The sequence below is a fragment of the Miniopterus natalensis genome, chromosome 16 (genome assembly GCF_054644295.1).
Source record: "Miniopterus natalensis isolate mMinNat1 chromosome 16, mMinNat1.hap1, whole genome shotgun sequence".
Classification (NCBI taxonomy): domain Eukaryota; kingdom Metazoa; phylum Chordata; class Mammalia; order Chiroptera; family Miniopteridae; genus Miniopterus; species Miniopterus natalensis.
Window position 1 is genome coordinate 15,811,160 of NC_142096.1, and position 18,759 is coordinate 15,829,918.

At 41.3% G+C, this 18,759-nt stretch overlaps 1 protein-coding gene across 3 annotated transcripts in view; it reads left to right on the forward strand.

Moving 5' to 3' along the window:
• Positions 1-13,711, forward strand: part of COL14A1 (collagen type XIV alpha 1 chain) — a 158,824-nt gene extending 145,113 nt beyond the window's left edge. For 2 of the 3 annotated variants that reach the window (XM_016207753.2, XM_016207755.2), the window contains exons 46-48: positions 8,198-8,275; positions 9,860-10,015; positions 11,630-13,711. In XM_016207753.2, coding sequence (XP_016063239.1) covers positions 8,198-8,275; positions 9,860-10,015; positions 11,630-11,709 — 314 coding nt within the window. In that variant the 3' untranslated portion in view covers positions 11,710-13,711. Of the gene's footprint in view, positions 1-8,197; positions 8,276-9,859; positions 10,016-10,798; positions 11,374-11,629 lie in introns of those variants that run through there. The other variant, XM_016207756.2, reaches the window with a different exon arrangement.
• Positions 13,712-18,759: the final 5,048 nt, after the last annotated feature.

Below are 18,759 nucleotides of genomic sequence, written 5' to 3' on the forward strand. Positions count from 1 at the left end.
TTTATTTGTTCGGCCAGTGTATTTGTTGTTGTTTTATTCCAGCTGGACTAGACTGCATAGGATCTTCCTCACCTGCGCTCCTCTGTCCCCAGGCACATGCCTACAGTCGCAGCATTGTCCCATTACACTGTAATTGTTGATGTACTTGCCTTCCCCCTGGACTGTGAGTTCCTGGGTGGGGCTGTGCCTTTCATCTCTACATCGCCCCACGAGGAGTCTGAACAAATATTTGCTTGATAAATGAGTAGATGAGGAATCCCTAGCTCATTAGTGTGGGAGACGTCCTTTAGCACCCAGGTAGAGTATACTTTTTCAAATTGCCTTTCAATAATTTCATTTTTGTTAATTGTGTCTTACCATTGAGGCTGGACATGCTCCCCAAAGACCAAACTTAAGGCCTCTTTTCCTTTTATTCCTGATAATACCTGAAATATAATAGTTACTTCATGAGCCATAAATGACTTGTGCTGTTGATTACCACTAGCTTTTTGGCTGCCATTCCTCATTCCTCATTCATCCTTGAGTATGATATAAGCGTAAACCTGTATAATTATAGCACGTCCATCCTAAGGCATCCTGTAAATTACTGCCATGTTGACAGTGTCAGCATTTTCTTTAAGTTATATAAATTTAGCCAGAAAAGTAAGGTGAGATTTTTAAATAGGAGTTTTGGTTACATTGGTTAGGAAATGCGTATAACAGCAAATGCATTGAACATTTCAGTGCCCAAATCTAAATGTGACTAATTTAGATGTCTGTGGTCAAAGATCAGAGGACTTCCTGCCTATATTGCCTGTGTGTGTGTGTATACAGAGAGAGAGAGAGGTGGAAACTCCCTTTCTTTTAAATGTAGGAATGTTCTATGACATTTTCTAAATTTCTGGCCTTGAACATAAGCAAGTGAATTGTCAAGATAACACATACTAGTTTATGTGCTGAAACTAAAGCTGTTTATATTAGCTTTGATAAAACATTGGATTTTTGGCATGACTTCTAAAGCAACAAATATAATAAACATACCAAAATGCGTATGTATAGTTGGGTGAAAACATACATAGAAAAGGTATCTTCATTAACCCTTTTCATTTTCATTGGTTCTCAGTTTAACTTTGACATTAAATTACTATGTCAGTATAGCAAAGTCTTTTGACTTTTCTGATCCTCTCTGCTGATTTGGAAAAACAAGGATCCTACATGTAAGATGTATTTATTTTAATAGTGGATTCTTCATGCTTAGTACAAAGGGCTGTTGGTCATAACACATTTTGTTTTAAACTCTGCAGACCCTGACCTTATCCCAATGCTCTGACATAACTCTCTTTTCCAAAAGTAGAGAGCATATCGCTTTTCAATTCTACAAGAAATGACCACCAGGCCAACCTCTAAGTTAACGATCATCGACTGGTTGAATATTTATTCTGAACCTGAAACGATCATTTTTCAAGCCATAGAAATTGGCTCATTTTCCTGCTAACTTTGAATTATTTATATTTTTCCTAACAGTCAATGCTGGACATAATATAATGGTGTTTAAGGAGGGGCAATCGTAATTTTGGAACTGGAAGTGATAGATTTGCATTTGGCCTGACATTCTTCTTATGCCCCCGTGACATCGTAGTATCGGGCGAAAATAGTGGTGAAAGGGCAGGATTCCTGGGGCGCCATCTAATCCCTGTTCCTGTTTGCCGTGCACCTGTAGTTGTGGGCAGGCGACCTGTAAGTGGATGCAGGGGTTTGGTGCGCGTGCATGAGCGGTGCACCCACGGCCTTCTTTCCTCCCTGCCTCCTGCTCTACACCCTCCACTGTCCCTCCTTCATTTCCCTCCTCCCTGCCCACATGTCAGTGTGTCCACTTTACCTGGCTGTGGTCAAAAGACCAAAGGACATGCTGCCTCCGTTACTATGGTACAAACCTAATGTGTAAAATATTCTATTGTCTTGTTCTGATCTGATTAGTAGGTTCCTTTGACCACGGGGTAGAAATTGGGTTCAACGCCTTTTCCTCTGGCTTTTCCTTGGGACTAACACAGTGTTTATTGGTTGCGTTAAGCTTTGCAGGATTCCAGTCCCTTTTAACTAATTGTACTGCTTGGTTGCACCCAGCGGGGGCAGATCCAAGCTTAATGGGACCTGAAGCTTAAACAGTTAGGACTTCTTTAAGAAAAAGTGTATGAAGTTAGAAACAAAAAAAACGTAGGTAGCAGGTATTGAAAGAGGGCCATATCCAAACTCCTTAGTGTGATACACAGAGCTTGTCGTACGGGGGCCTAGCCCGGCCCCTTCCCCTCCCACACCCCAGCCTGCAGCTGCCGAAGCCACGCCCAGCTGCTTCCCCAGGCGGGCCCTGGTCTCGCTCCTGCAGACCTCTGTGCGTGGGTTCTATCTGCCCCTTCCTGACGTGGCTAATGCCTGCTCTTCAGGACTTCACGTCAAGGGTCAGCCATACTGGAAAGCCATCCGTGACTCCCCACCGATGGCTCAGTTCTGCGCTCTCATATTTTGTAGCTATTCTCACACTGCATTACAGCTACTCACTTGTTTGTTTCCCCTGCGACATGGTGACCTGCCACAGGCAGGGAGGGTGCCTTGGACCGTGGATTCTCAGTGCCTGATGCTGGGACTGGGCTGGGCAGTTTGCCCTTCTCTCTGTTTTTTCTGTGCGTCACTCTTTTCAAACTTCCTTGCCTTCTGCTCCAGGACGGTCTCAGCCAATGAGAGGTACTTAGGGGGATTGGAGAGGAAAAGAGGGAAGAAGTCAGGATATTTCTCCCCTCAGTTGCACCCCGCTTCCTCTGCGACTCCTGTTGTAGCTACAGCCCCTGTGTGTCTCACTCTCATTCTAGGTCCTACAGAAGGCCATAGGCATTGGGCTCCATTCACACTCTCTCTTCCCATTGTCCTTGCACTCCCAGTGACAGTAGTGGCCTCCTGCTGTTGCTAATGTACAGATTGCCTCCTCATACTCATCTTTCTATTACTAATGTACCCAAGTCCCCATATTAAATTCCCTCTGCCTGAAAAATCTGGAATGGTTGCTGTTTCCCTGGCTGAGCCCTGCATTATGGAGGTGTGCTGGATAGCCAGTGGTCTTATGAAAAGGCAATAGGAAGAGGGACCCTTAGCGGTAGTTTGCAAAATTTGTTTACTTTTACAGCAACCATGTATTTTCCAGTCTTGGCCACCTTAGCCCCAAACGGGGAGCCTCACATGCTGGCACTGATCCTGTAGCCAAACATGGACAGATATTAGAGCCTGGATAAGTGCAAGAAGTACTTGTTGACTTGAGTCCAATAAATCTACCATCTGGTAGGTAGGTACCCAGTTCAGTACCTTCCACCTAGTAGGCATTCAAACATACGTTGAATGAAAGACAAACTCTACTTGCAACTTATCAGCAGCATTTCCCAGGCAACAGACTATATAATAACACAGATGAAGCCTCATCTCAAAGTTTCTGTGACTTTTTGGAATTACAATGGAAGCATTAACCAGGCCTTGCATATCTGTCTGAGCATAAATCCTGGGAGTTGCTCAGAATCTCTGGGCTGATGTGGGAGTGACTGTGCTCCATGGAGTAGCACGAGAGTCCACCCTGGAGTGCTTGGTGTGGCCAAGCGCAAAGATACTAGTAAAAATCTCCCTACTAAGAGGTCAAAAAAAGTGGGAAACCAATAACCAAGGGCCAACCAGACACTGGACATGTAGTCAGTGTGAGCAGGGTAAATCCTTTTAAAATCAGCCCTAAGACTTGCTCAGAGCAGAGGTCAAATGTATGATTCCGGGGAAGTATGCTGATGAAATGTGATGACCACAGGGCTGATTTTGGGCCAGAGAAAATGTGCAGACTGTTTCAGCAGGCAGTTCAGGAAGCCACTACAGCCAACAAGCCTAGAAACACCACCTGGCGAGCCAGCTCAGAGTGGAGAGAGGCAGGGAACGCAGTGGTTACGCGCCCAGACTTCAGCACTGACCTGCTGGGTTGAAATCTTGGCTCTGTTACTCACTAGCTCAACTTAACCTCTCCGTATCACAGCCTTCTTTTAGGGTTAATTTAGTGCCTGTCTTCTTGCTTTTTGCAAAGACTAAATAAGTTCATATATACAGCATCTAGCATTCAACACTTAATAAGGTCACCTAGAAGCACAGCTGATACACCAACTAACCACATCTTTGGTTTGTCAAGGTCTACACTTGGACTTTATGTTTCATTCATTCACCACTTGTTTGACAGATATTTGAGTGCCTAATATGTGCCTGAAACTGGGAATACAATGAAGAACTCAAACAAACAGGTCTCTCACTTAGTAGACCAGTGGAAGAAAATGTTAGCGGGTGTTAGGTTAGTGGGTAGGGAGAATCAGGTAGCCCTGTGATCATTTCTAATGAGACTCTTAAGGAAGACTGGACATGGCTAACTTACGACTTTGGTGGCACATGTTGATAATGGGAGGCTATGCAAGTGTAGGGGCAGGGGGCGAATGGGAACTCTGTGCTTTCCACTTAATATTTCTGTGAACTAAAGTTCTAAAAAAGCAAAATCTATTTTTTAAAGTTTTAAAAGAAGAAATAAGAGTACATGCGATATTAAGATTTTAATGAGAGTGAAATCTAAAAAATAGATCTTAAAAGTTGTCGTAAAAAGGGGGGAAAAAGGAATGGATGCATAATAGAAAAGACTTTCTGATTATGCTAAATACTTTTGGTAAACACAGAAAACTAAGGATATTAGCTAAATCATATTTTGATAAAAAAAAGATCTTTTATATGAGCTACGCTCGTTTTTAAAAATGGCAGATAGTGAAACTTAACTGGAGTCAATGATACCCATCTCTAAGAGGCACTAGTAGTTCATATTGCCATGCAAGGAACTCGTTAGAAAAAGCAGTGTTCACATAAGCTGGGCATGTAAAAGTAAAAGGAAGCTCCAGCCTAAGGAATTTTGTTGGTTGACCCTTCAAGGTCATGCTTGCATTTAACAGTCAGCCACATGCTCATATTAATATTCAGTCATTCAGTTAGCCTTCCAGTGTTTTATAGGCATCTCCTTACTGTGCGTGAGACTCTGCTTGGATCTGACACTAGAGTAATAAAAAGGGGATTATCCCTGCAGTCAACAGGCTCATAATTTCAGACTAGATGAACATGAGAACAAGCAATGCAATGAGATAAGTGCCAAAGGAGGTGCTGATAATATGGAAGCAAAGAACTCATTCAGTCATCCGTCCGTTTGTTCACTCACTATATATTTGTTAGTTATGTACTATGTGGGAGGCTCCAGAGAAGTGTTGGGGATATAGCCATGAGTAAGACAGATAATTCTTGTCTGCTTGACTTCCTAATGCTCCTGCCTGTTATGGTTGTGGAGAAGCTTTGAGTTGGGTCTTGAAGCATGAGCAGTAGTTGCGAAGACAGCCAAGGTGAGAAGGGCATGTCAGAAGGAGGGAACGCCCATGCCCTTGGGAGTCCCGGTGCCTTGTGGAAAGGATGCTGGCACTTAGCTCTGGTGACCCCATCTCAGCACCCGGTGGCCCCATCTTGGGTCCTCACAAAGAGATGAAGGCCTTATGGGTGATGACTACATGTTGACTGTAAAGAATAACTGTGCCCAGACTCCACTGTCTTCTATCACCTCATGGACAGTCACAAGCTGACATTTTAGGATATTTGATTTCCCTCCCTTTAATCAAGGCCTACAAGGCTTATCAAAATATATCCATATCTGTTTTTAGAGATCGGCAGTCTGTGCACTTAGCCTGTAATTTCAGTCCTCATCTTAGGTACTTAAATTTTAAACATGTTTTTTTTTATCCCCCAAAAAGATAACCAAGTTCAGTGATCATGGATATGGATATTCCTTCAGTGTCAGAACCGCAAGGGGAAAAAGGGACAGATATTTATATATTAGTCTACATCTAGTTGGATCATAACTTCAAGGATAATAAAATCTAAAATTCTCTGATGATATAGAATTGTACCCTTAGAATGTATTTTTAGGGCATTTTGAGGGGCTGGAATATTTTCATGAGGCTCTTCCTCTCTTGCATTATAGATAATACAAATTCCACTTGTTTTTTTAGATCTACATGCCATAGAAAATTAAAACAACTAGACTTTCTACTCCTCAATCTTCCCCACCCTTTGCTTTCTTTTTGGGTGAGCAAAGGATAAGTCAGGGAACTCTTGTCAGGGGTTACTCCTGAGAGTACTTCCCTGGGTGTCCTCTTCAGCCCAAGCTCCTGCATCGTCTACTGTGGAGAGTCACTGAGAAGCCACATTGTTAACGTTGGTCCTTGAGAACTGGAAGGTCATGGCAGGCCTCTGAGTCACCCTGCAGTTAATCATGAGCAGCCTGCATTAGTCATTGGTGTGTTTTATTGTGTTCTAATTCTTTAAAAATTCGTGGTTTCCTGTGGGGAAAGTGGCTCCGATTCTAACAGACGAGGCAGTTCCTGCTAAATTCCCAGATGCAAGGCAGGGCACACTCGTTTACAAGTGAGGGAGCACCACTAGCTAAAAAGCGCTCACTCCAATGATTAACCGATTAGCTACTAGTTTAGTTAATTGGGTAATACCCAGCAGATGTATACTCAGGGTGGTTTTCTGTCTGAACAATTTGATTAGCAATTGAACATTAAATGATGACTAGTTTGAGTAAGTCAAGTGCTTTTTAAACACATTCAGTGGTATTTTTCTTTTGAGAAATCACTCTCTTCCTTATCAGTTCCTAAGAGAAGAATTAGGCCAGAAACAGGAGATCATAAGCTCTGAGTTCAGTGCCCTGCCCTCTTCTGCTGTGCTGTCTTTTTTGAGCTCAGAAAACACCACAAAGGCCTCGTGCAATAGGTATGGGTGTTGGGGAAGCAGAGCAGTGGGTGGAGTAGCCCTGAGGACCGATAGCATGGAAGAGGGCTTTTTTAAAGATGCCAGGATGCCTTGGTCCCAAGAGTTGGTCACAAGGAACACAGCAATCACCAAAGCTTCCAATCAAGGGACAGTCATGTGTAGTGGTTATGATTATACATAAGTGTAGAAAACTATTAGTGGCTCATGAGTCTTTTTTTTTTTTTTTTTGGTCAACTATTTCTAGAGCCAATACTATATGAATGCCTTTCTTTCTGAAAGTTATAAACCAAGATGTTGTTAAAAGTGATTATTTTCAAGGGCAGGGGCTCTTGCTTATTGTGTCTTCTAATTTGTCTACAGTGAAGATGTGCTGCATTTAGTAAGGGAAAAAAAGTTGTTTGTAATCCTGAACATTTTAAATCACTCGCATGCCTGCCACCTATCAGATTGGCTATTTTCATTTATTTATGTTCCCTTCTTGGCCCACAATTTCTCTGTTAAGTGTCATTACATAGAGATGTAGTTTCACAGTTGGCCATTTCAAAGAATTGTTGCACATGAGAAATAGACACTAGGGATCTTCTGTGATGTGAGTCAGGGTAGCCCAGACCCCAGCCTGATGCAATGCTCTTGGACCGGTTGGGCCTGAATGCAGCATGCTCTCACCTGTCCAACGGTCTTGTGATAGAACCTGTTAGACAGTGAGGTGTCAGAGCGTATGTTCCTTTGTTTTTTGCCGGTGAAAATGTATAGTTTGTTAATAACACTATAAATTATTTGGACTAAGAAGTCTGTTCTGTGGAAAAGACACATGAATAGGTTTAGACTTTTATGGGGCTGAGTCAGCCAAATCAAACACAGGCTTTCCTGCAGCGTCCAAGTTTTTAATGGAAACTCGCGCTCTTCAGAACTTTGCTGCCTAATTATAATTCATGCCTTTTGCAGATACATTACAGGGTGGACCAAAAGGAAAATGTTAGACATGTTCACTTGTGACTTCCATTGTGTTATTTGTGGAGTGCCAACTGCATGCATCAAATGGCCTGGTGCGTGCGAAGCCAGGGGCCAGTTCCTGGCAGGCTGAACCCCTTCAGTACGAAGGGGGAAGATAACCTTGCAGTGTTGCAGATACAGGCTGCATACTCAGAAACAGAACCAGGCTTCTCTGTGGTTGTGCAAAAGTCGCCAGTGTCAGAATTTAATTTTAAAGTCCCATGGTAACTGTAGCCCAGGCCAGCCCACATCACTGTCTTCATTAGGAGGTCCTTTTGAAAGCCAATACAGTGGACTACCCAGATTTCATTTTAAAGAGAACTTTTTATTTTCTTTCTTTTTCCTTTTTAAATATAAACAGGTCTAACTGGTATCAAGGGAGAAAAAGGAAATCCAGGCATCGGAAGCCAAGGTCCCAGAGGACCCCCTGGGCCAGCAGGTAAATATTCCTACCTAATAGAAAATTGCAAATGAAAATCTTAAATCTTTATATTCACTGGATATAAAAGTGAAGGAAATGGCCATATTATGTCCTTGTACCTAACTGGAATGACTGTATCATTCATTTTGTTAGGAGGCCAAACTAACAGCATATTCTGGGATCTTATTGGTTGCCTGAGTTAGGATAGGCTAGGCGTTGCTGCAGTAACAAATGCTTAGTGGATTGACAGCATAGAGATTTATATCATGCTCATTATACAAAACTTGATGTAAGGTGGTTCCCCCCATTTGGAACAAAAGGCTCCAGGAGAAAGACAGAGGAGGCAGATCAGGTCTCAAATTCCTAAATGCGGAATGACATAAGTCACTTGTCGTATTTCACTGGCTGGAACTAGTCGCATAGCTCCAACTGACCTGCAGAGGACGCTTGAGATCTAGAGGAACACATGGATATTTGATGGGCACTGATAGTTTCTGCCACCATGATAGTCTCACTGAGTAAGTTTTGTATAAAGTTTTGAGTTTTATGTCCATTACTAGGTGCTTTTATAATTGTCTTCAGATGATCATATACATTATTAGAATTCTAAGTTTGCAATTCTATTGGATATTTTCCAGTCTTAGCCACATCAAAGTAAATGCTTTGTAGACTTTTCTTTCCATCCTAATAATTATTTTGGAAAGCACTTTTTTAGGAGAGATTTCTACTGCAATAGATTGATTTGGAGTGCAAATACTCCTGTTGCTGGTCCAGCTTCATGAGTTACCCAGAGTGGACACTTAGTGGATGTTGATGACATGAAACTGAATATATCTGAGAGCCACTACACTTTTCAAATGTGATTCTAATTTACATTTCAGTTCTAGTTAAAGAATTTAATTTCTGATTGAAGAATGGCTCTTAAATACTTTTGGAATCTACACCTAAAAACCAACAAACATTAAAAACAAAATAAAGAAACAAAACAAAAAAAACAGCCTAACAATCATTTTAAATTCACAGAAATTTTAATCCCCATTTTCACACAATCTAAGTTCTCAGTTGATATAAACTAGCCTGAAGAACTTTTGGATTAGGATGACGGGTACAATCTTAGACTTTTTCTTGTTCTCAAGCAGGATAATTTTTTTCAGATCCAGACTAATTTTTTCAATTATCTGGAGCCATAAATCAGTACAGATGATGAGGTTGCGACTGAGTGTGTTCGTGCGCGCACGCACCTGTGCGCCCATACATTAGATTCACACTGGGAAACTGAGGCTCCATACAAGAAAACAAGATTGAGAGTGCTATGGTTCCTTCTCCTCTAATAGCCAAGAGGTGAAAGAAAAGAATAGATGTTGTTTTCCAGTTTTCCGAGCTGATTAAAAGCGTTACCCTCCAGGAAAACGTGTGATTCCAGTATGACCCTCTTTCCAGTGAATGCAATTTTGGAAGAAATCAATGAGTCAGGAGAGGCAGATCGCCCTAATTGTCGAGATGTGTAAGGTTGCTTCTTGTAAGAGTTAGTTTACTTGGTGGTCTCAAAACTCACCCTGTGGTGGTAAAAGACCTACTGGTTTCATTGTGGCTGCTTTTCAGGACCTGCCGGGGAGAGTCGGCCAGGAAGCCCGGGGCCCCCTGGCTCTCCTGGACCAAGGGGTCAACCAGGTCACCTGGGGGTGCCTGGACCACAAGGTCCTCCTGGCCAGCCTGGATACTGCGACCCCTCTTCGTGTTCTGCCTATGGAGTGGGAGGTAAGTGCCAGCCTCTTGTGGGCTTTAAGCAATGTTTTACTATAATTCATACAATAACGGTGAAGGGGTGCTATGAAAAGTAGACGGAATATGCAAGGGAAGCAGGGTTTGAACTTCCAGAGGCATCTTCTATGAAATGCAGATTACTCTAGAGGTTGCCCGTTTAAAAACTGGAAGGGGAAGTTCACAATAACAGCACATCTAAGTCTTCCTTGCTTCCAAATGTCAATTCACAGACTTGGCCTCTGATCTCATATGCAGTCATTGGGGGACATGTTCCGGATATTCTTTTGGGCCCCTCATTCTATGCTACTGCTGTGGTGTGGCCATGATGTCCTGTAAAATTTACTCCTGTTTGGGGGAAACGTCAAACTTAGAACTTTCCCATAACTGGGGTCCCCTAGATTCTTTGGGGTGGCATCCTGCCCACCACATGCATAATTTTAAGAAGAAACAAAAGTGGCCAGGCTGTCCCTTGCCTCATTTCTAACCACTGGACTGAGATTCTGAAAAGACTATGCTCCCTAAAAACATCTGCAGTCTGCATGCTGGCCGATTGTGCAATGAGACATTTTCTAACATAGTCATTCTTGGAAACATCAAGAGAAAGATTCAGAGACTGCTTTGAGGCAATGAGCTTATTAGTCAATAAATTTAAATTTTCTGCTTTAGGAAAAATTTAACCTTATTTGCCAGAGGAAGTGGTCAGAGTTTTGCTGATGTGTTTTTCTCTGTTCATCTCTTCCCTCCCTGTTTTCTCGAATCTCTCTGTCCTTTGTTAAGATCTGATCCCTTACAATGATTACCAGCACTGAAGTGGAACTCCTCCACTCTGATGACATTGGCCTGGGAAACTGGCTATGGATACAGAACTGTCCTGTTGACCACCACCACCCAGCCCCTGCCCCTGCCCCTAACAGTGGGCACTCTGCTTCCCTGCCTCACCTGCTTCCCTATCTGCCCACTGCCACATCTTTTGCCCTTCTTGCTCCCAACACACACAATGTCAATACCGGAATTTAACCAAATCACATGTGTCAAATGTAATAGAAACAGACTGTTCCATATCAGTTCAGATATAGGTATATGACTGTGTACCAAAAATGTATCCCAAACTCCCGTGTGAAGGCTCAGTAACAAGTACTTCTATGTGCCTTCTCCTCTATACTGTCCCCACACAAGATTGATGGGCATCTTTCTTCTTGACCACCCACTCTCTATTCTTCCTCTGATCACCTCCCCCCCTTACGCCCCCCTGGTGATGGTCTTTTAACATGTGATCGGTTTTTAAAATTTATTTTTCATAATTCTGCTGAGTTTTCAGGGTTCCGTTTGTAAATAAAACACATAATATTTAATCAGTTGGCTGTGACTCTGGTTTTCTAACAATGTCTGTAATGTATCTGTCCCTTCCTTCTTTTACTAACCCTGTGAAACCTCCTGGGGAAGGAACAAGCAGTGTGGTGGGTAAAGGTAGCTACTGCTTTCTACCCAAGCAGGATATCTCTGTAGTTTAATGATCAAATCTATGTCTCTGTGGACCCATGTGAGGGGAGAATATCAACTTATGGTTTCTGGGTCCTATCAAGTCCCCACCCCACTCTTCCTCTCTAGCTCCCCATCCTGATCAGCCGGAATTCACTCCTGTCCAAGACGAGCTGGAAGCAATGGAATTGTGGGGCTCTGGGATCTGATAGCCTCACGAGAAATTGAAGACCAACTGCAAGAACTCTTAAGAGACCTTATTCAAGAACAATGTCATTATGTGGTTTGTATATTACCTTTTAAGGGCTTGTTTCATCAGCCTAAATCTCCTCCTTGGATATTGTTATTATTGACAAAAAATTATATTAAAAAAATCCCCTTAATCTATGATACCATAGGATTGATTTTTCTTTGCTGTTTTAATGACATGCCAGATTATTGGTTTTTCCACAGAAGAGTGCTCAGAGGAAAATTGGCCCAAAAAAATTGAACTATGGAAACTTTTCTATGTTCGATGATCTCAAGTCCTAAAATGCAACAAGACAGATATGATTGTTTTTAAGGGAAAGGGGTCCTAGCAGAACAGGAATTTAAAGAGATTCTGAGATTATGCCATTTATCTGTGTCCCCTGTGGCCTTGATGAAAAGAAAAAGGGATATTATTGGAGAAACTACCTCTTGCTCAATTGATGTGTCCAACTCTGAGATTACTTGGTAGCTGGTTTCACTGCTGTCCAAGGACATACGTTACAACAGAACCTTTCTGAATTTGGTGCTATTAAAATTAGATTTAGTTTTGCAGTGGTTTTTGACATGTACAATAATGACTTTTCACCAGTTCTGATGCAAACAGATCTAGTTTTGATGGACTACTTATCCCGTGGTACTCCAAGGATTGCCCTCCTTCTCTACATGGCTTACTTTGTACATGCAGATAAGTTTTTGCAAATCTGTTTCCATTCTCTTTTGTAAGCAAATAAAAATGTAAAACAATGTGTGTGGACTCTTTTTACTGCATTTCTAAAAGTCACCTTAAACTTAGCTGAGTTTTAACCAGAAAAACAAGAGCTGGCTTCCTTCAGACAGGCATTCAAACATTCATTCATTCATTCATTCATTCATTCATTCATTCATTCAAGTGTAGTCTAAAGCTTAACAGAAGAAGCAGTTGACTTGAATTTTATCATTCATTTATAACCCACCAAACAGCAATGGCAGTGAAAATGCAAGACCGATGGTAAATAAATGTTGATGAATGGTTGACTGAAGAGCCATATATCTTCTGGTATTTTTTTTTAAAAAAAGAAAGCCTGAAAAACTCCAGAAGGCAGAGAAGAAATGAGGTTGACACTAATAGACTCTAACCCCTAAACTCTAATTCATCTTTTGTTCACAAAGGAAAAATCTAGATATATGAGAAAAATTTGGGTTCTATTATTTACTGTTGAAAATAGAAGTGAAAGAGAACCATAATCTTAATGTATGCTCTTTTTTCCTGTAACATCTGTCTAGTAACAGCTTATTTTAAATAGTAGAGATGGGGTCAGTTATCACCAGAAGCTGGATTCTTCCAGGGTCTACTTGTGTGCCTTTGGGGGTCCAGGCAAAGCGCTTTTTGGCATGTTTGCAGGAATGAGAGATGACAGTGAGCAGATACCAACTGCTGTCCCCTTTTAGTTACGGTGTTATGACTCCAAGTATAGATAGCAGGAGTGGTGAAGAGGAAAACTCGCCCAAGGTTCATCAGGATGGCCTGACCCAGAATCACGTGAGAGAACTCCTCCTTAAATGACTGGGGTGTGTCATCAGTCACCTCATACCTTTGTAGCTTAGATTTCTTAGTCTTTTAACAAGTGAGTAGAGAGAGTATATTCTGTATGTTTTAGTATTTGGTTCTTGGAAATTCAGTCTAATAAGGTGTCACTCAAAAGACCCTCAAAGTTTGTTATAAATGAAGTATAAACCATTAGAAGTTTTAATTCATTCGAATCATTCTTCAGTTGTGCAGATATACTTGGCTTTGATTTTACTTGGTGATCTGAGTTTGTTTATTTAAGCTACAGGAAAGTTTCATTAGTTTGGAATGTGTCATCACTTGGACCCAATATATCAGATTTTTATTGAGTGAAATGTTCAGAATAAAAGGTGTAACTCAGATTCAGGACTTTTGTGTTTATAGTACATTTCTGTGTAATAAAATCTGATTTTGAATTGCGTTTTTATTGACTTACCTATTTTAGCAGAAATATACTTTTATATCTTAATTTATAGTTTATACCATATCTGAAAGTATCATTTCATAAAAAAAGACAATAATCTTAAGAACTTTCATCACTTTTATTAGGAACTCAATTTATTTGGGGAATCATTATTTTAAGGTAGTATTGTGTATTCAGATGGGCTTCCATTTAGTTCCAGGGCAACTCTCCCTCCTTCTTTTCCACCTCCCCTGACCCAACCCACCCCAACCTTCCATAACTAATCTTGCTGTATTCCAGGAACTGTTTTAGTTCTGAGGATAAAACCACGAATAAGAGAGCTGTGGCTTGACTTTATGGAGCTTCCTCTCTAGCTGAAGAAAGACAGGAAATGAGTGAACAAATAAGCAAAATTAATTTCAAATTGTGATGAATAGTATGAAAGACAGAGGAAAGGTGCTGAAACAGGGCTTTGAAGAGGCACAAAGGACCATCCGCTTCCATTGGGCAGACAGGGAAGACTTCTCTGAGGGCCTGACATTTAAGTTCACACATGAAGATGAGAAAAGGTGTGGGAGAGAAGTTCAATCTCAGATCTTGTCACATGCAAAGGCCTTTTATCAGGAAAGTGCTTGTCACATTCAAGGAACAGAGAAGTTAACGTGGCAGGAGAGTGAATGGGAGAGCGAACAAGATAAAGCTGGAGACCCAAGCCAGCAGGGCTGTGTGCACCAAGTTAGTGATTTAGATTTTAAGTCTCATGAGAAGCATTTGATAGATTTTCAGCAGAGGAGTGACATGATCTGGTGTATGTTTTAAGTTAGTGAAGGGAAGATTGCTCTTCCAGTGAGCCACATTGTTGAACTTCTCTTCTGAACCTGTCTTTCAGCAGTTTCTATCAGCTGGGCCTACTCCAAGGGCTTTAAAGTTGTACCAGTGAGGTTGGGCTACACTATGCTGCAGTAACAACAAACCCTAACATATCAAGAGCTTAGCACATGATATCTCTGTTTCTTGCTCATACAAGAGAGCAGGCCAGCTGTCCTCTATGTCTTGGCTCACTGTTCCACACTGCTGCTGTCTAGGACCCTTCCATATCAACATGTACTTTCATGATTGCCATGAGAAGAGAAGAGAGAACATGGAGAATCATCTCCAGCTTCCTTCAGAAGTGACACACATTACTTCCATTCACATTTCATTGCTCTGAGTAAATCGCATGAGCACATTTAATCTCATAGGGGTGGAGAAGTACAATATCCCCATGTACTTGGAAACAGAAGAGAACCGGAAATATTGGTAAGAAGCAATAAAAACTGCCACTTATGTTTTAACTCATTTGATTTTCACAGCAACCCAAGAGCTAGTTCACTATTGTCCAAATGAGGAGACAGAAGAACAGAAAAGTTATTTGCCCAAGGATACACAGCTAGAATTCAGACCTAGGCATTTTGACTCAAGGTATCTACTCTTAATCTCTAGGCTCCTCTGCCCCACATATTGGTAATTCTTAAGTGTTAATGGCAAAAAGCAATGGAAATGGAGCTTATTAAAGCACTGACTGCTAGACTCAGAGGACTTCCCCAAATATTCTATTTCAGTTGTCTGGACTGAGAACTTTCCTTTTTTTTAACCAAGCACCTCAGGTGACCAGTGGACTATAGTTTGAGAACCACTATTTTGAGATTATTGCACAGTGGAGAATGGATTGGAGGGGATCATAGTGGGCGAGAAAACATTGCTATGGTCTAATGAAAGATGGTGGACGACTGTCTAATCTCGTGGTATTGACAGGGCTTGTCAGTTAACTAGAAATGGAGACTACCAACCAGGTGGATGGAGATACATAGATCCCTCTAGAAATTACAGCTTTGGGTAGAGAGGTTAAAGAGTTCTGTTTAGCCCGGCCAGCGTGGCTCAGCGGATGAGCATCGACCTATGATCCAGGAGATTGCAGTTCAATTCCCGGTCAGGGCACATGCCCGGGCTGTGGGCTCCATCCCCCGTAGGGGGCGTGCAGGAGGCAGCCGATCAATGACTCATCATTGATGTTTCTCTCTCCCTCTCTCCCTTCCTCTCTGAAATCAGTGAAGACATATTTTAAAAAATAAAGAGTTCAGTTTAGGAGATAACTATGAGGTGTAAAATAGGTGAGTTGGAGCTTGGAAGAGGTATCAGGACTGGAGGTAGAAGTTTAATAGTCATGTGCATGTAGGTAGTATTTAGGCTACAGGAATGAATGAGATCACCTGGAGAGTTTCCCGCCTTATACTATCCTTCCATTTTTGTTTCTACAAATTCTCCAACCTGATTTCTTTTTCCACTTTATTTTGAAATATATTTCTTAGCCACATATTCTCCAAACTACAACTATAATGAACTAGTTGCAAAACTCTTGTTGCAGGCCCTCTCGTTTCTTTATCTTTGACATGCTTTTTTTTTTTTCTACTTAGAAAACCCTACTTTTCTGCTTCACCCCAGTTTAAATGACCTACTTACATTCATACTCAATCTTCAAAACAGCTAGGGCTCCTCTTCCTGTGTGAGGCCTTCCCTGGGCCCCAACACAACCCCCTGGACAACCTTGATAATCATGACACCACACACCCTTTTTCTAGTTAGTTCTTTAATAACCTCTGTGCTCCCATATTACTTGCGTGCATTCTTTAAGAGGTTTCAGACTGCCTGCAGTGTGCTTAGCACTTGCCAGCTGCTCAGTAAATGTTTGTAGAATCATTCCATCCTAGCACAGACTCATTTATAATCTAAGTTGAATCACATACTCTGTCTACAGTGGAAAGATTTTTCTCTAGATTTAAGCCAGAGCCGTTGGGAGACAGGAATGATGCCTCCAAACAAATGACCAGCTTTTATGAAAGCTTGCAAATTCAGATTCATTAGGTATTTCAGAATATGAGGAGGAGGTATTTAAATTTTGTCTTCCTATACATGCATTCATTCATGTGTTCACATATTTGTCCATCTCTCTGTGCGCGCATCCATCCACCTAGCACACTTCTAATGAGTATATCCATGGGCTCGGCCATGTGTTGGGGTGCTGGAGGAGAAAAGATGACCACCGTGGCATAGAGGAGCTTCCTAACTTCCTGCTCTAAGTTGAAGCTGGTAAGGTCATTTGGACCAGGTTGCGAAAGAGCTATCCTAGGTGAAAATGTTCAGATTTCAGCCTGAGGCGATAGGAAATCAGTGGGTGTCTTTCCGCAGATGAGCCATCTGATTGGGCTTGTTATTTGGAGGCACAGTTTTGTTACCGTGTACACAGTAGTCTAGTGTGGGGCGAGATCAAGGAAGGAAAAAGACATTTAATGAAGACCAGCCTTGTACTGCTAGCTTCGGTTCTAGATACTTTATATTAAGTTGGCTTTTACAAGTTAAGGTAAATATTTCTTTTTTACAAAGGATCAAGCACGCAAGGTAAGTAACGTTCCCAAGGATACACACAAACACAGGAGGCAAAGAAGGGATTCCAACCCTGACTCGTTTGCTCCCATAGCTCATAACCCCCTTCCCTGTATATACGATGCTGCCCGTTACCGAAGTTCGGGTGCTGAGGGTTTGGACCACAGCAGTGCAGCGAGGAATCAGGAGAAGCCAGCTTTGGGAACTGATGTGAAGTACTGTGGGCAGAATTTAATGACTGATGGGTTGGGCAGGTGGGGGGAAGGGAACGCGCAGAGGGTAAGAATGGTAATTTCGCCAAGCGAGACAAGCTCGAGGAGGAGAGAATGATTTTAGAGTGGCATGTTGGGTTTGAGGTTTTTCTGATTTTCCAGAGTTAGTGCAACACTAGTAGCAGATAGGGGCTTCAGAAGGCTGGAACAGGGTGGGCTGCTTTTGGATGACTAATTTAGGATGGAATAGTTAGGCGAGACTTAATCCCTTTGGGCCTGCCCCCAACCAGAAGGCTGTTCAAATGAAGAATGAAGGTTTCCAAGGTATGAACCAAAATATTTGGTTTTAAGAAAATCATAACTTTTCATTCTGATTTGATGTGGCGTTGGAAACACTGATGTAAAGGGTTCATTTGTGCTAGACAAGCCCAGAGTCCAGAGGATTCCTTTCCCACAAAGTCCTCATTATTGTAGACTTTTTAGGATAGCTCTATCATTAACGAAAGTGAACTTGCAATAGTTTTACATTATCAGACTGAATAATTTGATTAAGAGTTTGGCTGACACAGGATACATCTTTGTTAAATGAAAAAAGCAAGTGGCAAAATAGTGTTACACTATTTATCTATTGCTCTGTCTGTTTATCCGTATTGAAAAATTGGGATGAATGAACTCCAGACACATAACCACGGTGACCTCCTGGATATGAGGTTGTAGGGAGATTTTGCTTTTTAAAGTAAAGTGTTAATTTCATTTAACTGTTAATCTTTAACGTTTCTATGTTGTTTGAAAAATATTTTGCAACAAGAGTGTTCTCTCAGAAGCTTAATCTTTTACAGTAAAATCACACACAAAATTTAGAGCAAAATTCTACTTTATAAGATAATCTATTGCCTTTTTAGTATCATAATTACTGATGTGGAATAAATGACAAGGAAAGAGTTGCTAATGCTTAGAAAGATGGGAGGCAATGACAGTTTAAAAACTGAATGAAAGGGACAGTGAGTTAACTGCATTACCAGGAGTGGCAGATGACTTGCTTGTCTTGGTAACATTGATAGTTGCATAAGTGTGAGTAGTGATTTCTTTCTTCTCTGTATCTTGCTAAGTAGTAAAAATTATATGCTGGCATGAGTAACCATATTTGGTTGCTTGCTTGTTTCTTTGTTTAATTGCATTTTATCTTATTGATTAAAAAATATTTACGACTAATGTTGTGAAGTTCAACTTTATTACCCTAAATGAAAAGATGTTTTATAACAAAATCCAGATTCGTAAAACTATCATTTTTCAGTTCTAAAATGAATCTTGAATGGTAACAAAGCAAAACTAACCGAGTGAGCCAGAACAGAGAAGTGTAATTACTGCAGACATTTATATTTTTCAGGGTCCTGTCATGTGGTTCAAATTTGGTGAATCCTGATGAAAC